Source organism: Triticum urartu, chromosome 6 (genome assembly GCF_003073215.2).
Source record: "Triticum urartu cultivar G1812 chromosome 6, Tu2.1, whole genome shotgun sequence".
NCBI lineage: Eukaryota > Viridiplantae > Streptophyta > Magnoliopsida > Poales > Poaceae > Triticum > Triticum urartu.
In genome coordinates, this window is record NC_053027.1 from 285,209,823 (window position 1) to 285,215,603 (window position 5,781).

The 5,781-nt window shown below is 44.8% G+C and overlaps 1 protein-coding gene across 2 annotated transcripts; it reads right to left on the reverse strand.

The window, feature by feature from the left end:
• Positions 1-815: 815 nt before the first annotated feature.
• Positions 816-5,563, reverse strand: LOC125513259 (eukaryotic translation initiation factor 4B3). 2 transcript variants are annotated; one of them, XM_048678326.1, is made up of 3 exons: positions 4,250-5,563; positions 2,318-2,387; positions 816-1,078 (listed from the first exon to the last, which is right to left on the reverse strand). In XM_048678326.1, the coding sequence occupies exons 1-2, from the start codon at positions 5,470-5,472 to the stop codon at positions 2,342-2,344; spliced, it is 1,269 nt and encodes a 422-aa protein (XP_048534283.1). In that variant the 5' UTR covers positions 5,473-5,563; the 3' UTR covers positions 816-1,078; positions 2,318-2,341. The 2 variants fall into 2 exon arrangements, with proteins under 2 accessions (XP_048534283.1, XP_048534284.1); XM_048678327.1 differs by lacking the exon at positions 2,318-2,387.
• Positions 5,564-5,781: the final 218 nt, after the last annotated feature.

Sequence of the window (5,781 nt, forward strand, 5' to 3'; positions counted from 1 at the left end):
TGGTGCTTGTGATGAGCGACGAGGAGAAGCAGGGACCTGGGAGCGCATGGATGATGGATGCGTGAAGGATGAGCGCCTTGGACCTAGAAGATGGATTCGCCTGGGGCCTGGGAGCGACGGAGGATGGACGCCTGGGAGTGCCGAGGAGAAGCGATTTGAAATCCTAGGAGCAAAGGGGGAAGGCGACGATGGGGATAGCGATTCAAAACAGGGGTAGCGTTGTAAATTCCTTCATTTCAAAACAGGGCCTCGAAATGTTCTCTTCAACGCCATATATTTCAAAACGGTGGGAGCAGTTTCATGCCGATATTGAGCACCATTGTGTCTCGCTCCCATCACAATTGAATATTTCTCCATTGTATTGTTATCGTATATGAATACGCATGATAAACCTGGATTACTATCGATGCTTCAAAACATTTGGACCGACACCCATCATACAAGTACTGCACATGTTTCTACTGCTTTTGTACGCACAGATCTATTTAGCTAAGAAAAAAAAGGGCCCGCCAAAAAATTTTAGTTCAGGACAGTCACATAGTGCACTAGAGGCAAAATGGTCTATTTACCTCACACTGAACACCGTAAGTGATAAAAATAGACTGAAATGTCACCGAGGGAACAAAATAAAGTTTTGAGTGTCAAAATAGGAAGAACAAATTGTTTTGGGCCAAAAAGGGAAGGGAATTTTAAGAATGGGACAAAAAGGGAAGGGGATTTTAAGAAAGGCCAAATAAAGAATTCTCTCTCAAATATGCTACCACCCAAAATGCACAGTAACAAAATTGTGAGGCCCCTCAAGCGCTGTCATGAACAACGTCCCACAAACACAATGTCCATACCAAAAATCTACACCATGTGACGATTATCATGTGCCCAAACAGTGATGAGAAAATAAACAGATAACTCTTGTTACAACTCTTGCCGCACATGACTACAAAAATAATAAGGCTAGTTTTTTTTTGCGTGTAAAATAATAAGGCTAGTTAATATATTAAGTAGACTCGAATTGTGAAGCGTCTCCATAACATGTGAGGCCATACATTAATTTGCAGGTGCAGCTCCTGTAACCTCTGATCTGCATTTGCAAAACCAATCTTTCATCCATTAGAGACAAAATACTGGCACAAAAATAGAAGACCGTCATAAGATGCTAACGATGCTTGCTATTCGAATGAAGCTGTAACAAGATCTCAAACGGAAGAAAATAACATCACCGTCACCTTATAACATACTCCCTCCGTTCAGAAATAACATATTACAGGAGATTAGTAAGCTATGAAGGCCATCTCCAATGGACGTACGCTAATTTAGATGCACTCGCATTTACAATGCTAAGCACGTTAGCATAGGCAAACTGCTGGTGTGGCAGCCACAACGTTGGGATGAAAAAAAATCCTTATAACTAATTAAATACATTACTTATATAGAACCCAATGCATAAAATACACAAGAAACAGACAGGCGCCAGGCACAAAATTGAACGCCAGGTTTAGGGTGGAAATAAATTCTACACTAGCAAAACTACGGGGATTATTTCCCCTAGCAACAACCTTAAGCATCCCATTGGAGATGGCCGAAGTGATCAGAAGAGACGTGAGCACATTTGTCCATTCACAGCCTAGGACGTTCATACAAAGATTTAAATCGCGGGCGAAATCTGCCCGCGATTTGCATGGCTCGGTAAATCGCCGGAGATCGCGGCGCTATCGCGGGCGATTGTGCCATTCCTTCGTTAACCGTCTCAGCAAAAATCTCAGCTGCGATTCACCTTCGCCCGCGATTTTAATCTATGCGTTCATACATCCCAATCCCATAAAACAAGAAAATTATACTGATAAAGCTTAACATAACCAAGAAACCAGGCTCAACATAACCAACAAACTAACAAGGTATTGCAATGTAAACAACTTTACACTATACAATAGCATATCAAAGATTAATCTTCTCTTTTTTCTCAAAAAAATAAATAAATAATCATAACCCATGCCAACAGGACTGTTGTTGAATTATAGTTCAGACAAGATTGGTATATACTATATCTGAGGTGACAAGCTTAACATCGCTTGAAAATTCTTTCTAGTGAGTTATCATAGTATAGCCATAAGCCAAGCATGCTGAACTGGCCAGATCTTGTCATAAGTTATCTTTACCATCACATCCCCTAATATACACAGTTGTCATAAATGTTAACTACAATGATCAAAACAGTGGATGCGATCATTTAACCAATGACCACTGCATTGACAGGTGTTCAAATTGACCATGTCATCTCTATTTATACGTACTAAATAAAAGCACACGAAATAGCAGTCACCTCCAACAAGCGACCAAAGGAGGGCTAGGTGGATTGTGTAATTGGTTGACTGGAACAGCAAGGAAGTCTCCTGGAGAGGCAAACAAACACATCGCTCGAATAATTCTGAAGATACCAAGCCAGACAATGACATAGCTAGCATAAATCCGTTTAGAACAAGGATACAGGATACATGCCCAGTAGTGACAGCTAGTTGCGAGAACTGTGTCAGTGCACTGCAAGAACATGTTGGGGAAAATAACTGTACACATTGATTTTGTACAGTTTCGTAACCATGATTTTCTTAGCAACAGAACTCAAAAGTGTTATTCTGGTCCACAATGATGCCATGCATGCCGCCCGAGCATTGGAGTGCTAGTATATTTTGAACTGCAAAAACGTCTTATACATTGGGACAGAGGTAGTACTATCTAGACACTTCCAAGTCCTGAGAAATGCAAGTTTGGCCTAAATTGGGTACATTTGTTTTCCCTCTTTTTTGCAGATTGGGTGTATTTGTTCTAACAAAACACAGCCAGCATATGCTGCTAGAATTAAGGATACCAATCATTATTCCGTTTAAACTATACAGGGTATATGCCCTGTAGTGACAGCTAGTTGCAAGAACCATGCCAGTGCACTGTACTCCAGGAGAAGAGTACATGTTGGAGAAATAACTGTAGACAATTATCTTGAAAAAGTTCCATCAGCAAGATTGTCTTAGCAACAAAAACCACAAGCATTATTCTGACCCGCTATTCGTGCCATGCATGCTGTCCGAGAATTAGAATGGTCGTATATAGCACCTTTAATGATACTACCTAGACATTTCCTTGAGATATGAAGTTTAGTTGAAAATGGGTAACTTTATTATGGCATATTTATACTGAAGGGCCAGTATATAATTGAAGAATTTCCACAGCTTTTCACAGTTGGTTTGATTCCATGATACTATAACTGAATTGGCAGATGCCAACACCTACAACTCTTAAGCTCAAACAACACAGGGTTGCTAAAAAATAGAATGCTAAATATTATTAGATAGCCTTCTGTCTTGTTATCAAATTGGCGATGCCAAATGATACTTATTTGTCTTTGGCAAGAGGCTGAATTTCAAAGGCCCATGCGTTAATCATGATTCAATGATTTGGACTTACTGTTAAAAATATCTGCCGATTAATCCCTGCTCGGTTGGTCACCAAGATTAACAGATTTATCAGCCGAAGAATTGGCCGATTCGCCTACTAATCCCCTACTCTCCAGCTTACCAAGAAGTTACCAGTTAATGATTTCCTGAACATTATTTTTTTTCAGTAGTTTATATATGGAGGGATCAATCAATGACAAAAGGTGTGTATGTTAGTGCAGCAAAAGCAAATGAAAACAGGGACACTTCTAGTTCAACCAATGCTACCATAGAAGCATATTTTAACTACAAAATAAATTTGCATCACATGATCACAACATAGATTTCAGACTGATTATACACAATTGTGTCACAACATGTGTCAAGCTAAAGACATGCAGAAGAAAAAACATCTGCAATTTTGTGATTTAGGCCAAGGGAAGAAAAAACATCTGCAATTTTGTGATTTAGGCCAAGGAACTATTTCTGGGCAGGGATATAGGAAGGTACTGATACTCTGTACCACAGCATTACTCTAAACATTTCTCATTTTAAGGAAAAAAATCAACCTATCATGATGTTCAAATGAACCACGCACATCATGTTGCTATCATGGGCACCTTACAAGCTGATGAATAGGCAGCAAATAGCAGCATTTGTTTTTTTAGCGTACACCTCTAGAAAATAAAGTGCAATAACAGGACCAATCAATTCAGGAATAGAACATAAAATTCCCATAACAAAAAACTAAACACTAGAACATGACATGATCAACCATGGAAAGGCAATTTAATCAATGTTTAGAGGGATGAAATCAGTTATCAGACCCTTGTTCAGATAGTACTTCAGCCTCAACTGCAGTAGGTTTCTTCCACACTCTGTCAGTACTCCTCTCCAGCACTTCGCCGTTCTCGTTCTCCTCGCCTTGGACTGGGGAACCCCTCCTCCCAGAGGACCTAACCTCAGGTGGTGCTTCACGCACCTTCAGGGCCTCAAGCTTCTCATCAATCTTCCTCCAATCTTCCCCCTTCCCAGCAAGCACTTCCTCCCGTGGGCGGGCTGCCCCAAACGGATTCCAAGATCTGACTTTTGGTTGAATCACTAGCTTCTCCTCCCGTTCATACACCTCCTTCGTCAAGTTCTCCACCTTTGCAGCAAGCACTTCCTCACGTGGGCGTGCAGCCCCAAATGGGTTGCAAGACCAGCTTTTGGGCTGAAACTCTCCTTTATCTTCCTCTACACCCTCATCCTTCTCCCCGTCAGTTACAACGGCAACCGGTAAAGTTCGCTTCTGCAAAACAAGACGCGGACGGGCACTGCTACTACCACCACCACTGCTTACCTCCTCTCTCTTCCTTGCCCAAGAATCAGCATCTGGACAACCATCCCTATTGAAACCCCAAACTGACCCACCCCTTCGGCCATCCGAAGGTGCGAGCGGGGGAGCAGAGTAGCTCTTGTTGGAGACCCAGCTCGTGGAATCGTCAGCGCGTCCCTGCGACTCGCTACCAAACGCGCTGCTACGCTCCCTCCGCTCCATGGGCAGAGAGGGCGCCGTCTTCTTGGTGGACACCCAGTCGTTCACGTCATCAGCACGCGACGAAATCGAATCACCACCAAACCCTCCCATCCGCTCCCTCCTCTCCATCGGCTTCTTCACACCCCAATCATCCGCTTCGTCGGCGCGGGACGGGCCGTAGTCCTCCGTGCCAGATCCGCCACGTCGCGGCTCGTCAGAGCCGCGAGACACGTTGCCCCAGCGTGCCCCGCCGAGCTCCTCCTCAGTGCGCTCGCGGGGGCCGGTGGGGAGGCTTAGCAGCATGTCCGGGGTGGGCCCACGGGAGGAGGAGGGGACGAACTTGGCGCTGTTGAACGAGGCGAGGGAGACTGGCTGGACCTTCTTCTTCTTGGGGACCTTGGTGGTGGCGGCGGTGGCGAGGTCGGGGAAGTCGGAGGCTGGGACGGGGGGCGGCGGCGGGGGGAGGTCGTCCTGCTCCTCGGCGGCGAGGGCCCATGAGCCGGGCTTGGCCCAGGCGGAGGCGACGGCCATGTCGTCGGGTGTTCTGCGGCGCGCTCTGGCTGTTGGTGTGCGTGCGGTGCGGTGCGTTATAGGATGACGATGAGAGGCCAGTGAAGGCAGAGGAGGCTAGGGTTTTATCGGACGGACGCGGGTCTCGTGGGCTGATGAGGCCTGCCGAAAATAACGCATCGGCGGCTCCAGCAGTCCAGCGTAAGGCCTAGTTTGACGCAAGGGGATTAGGGATATCAATGGGTACAATTTTTTTTGAAAGAACGCGGGTAAAAACCCTATTAGGTCAAGGGTATGGGTCTAAAAAACCCTATGGGTATATAAATAGAA

Excerpts from the sequence above, each read along its gene's own strand:
- LOC125513259 (XM_048678326.1), bottom strand. The coding sequence starts at position 5,472 with ATGGCCGTCGCCTCCGCCTGGGCCAAGCCCGGCTCATGGGCCCTCGCC. Across the intron at positions 2,388-4,249 it reads GAAGTACTATCTGAACAAGG|GAGACTTCCTTGCTGTTCCA; the intron begins GTCTGATAACTG and ends TTGCCTCTCCAG.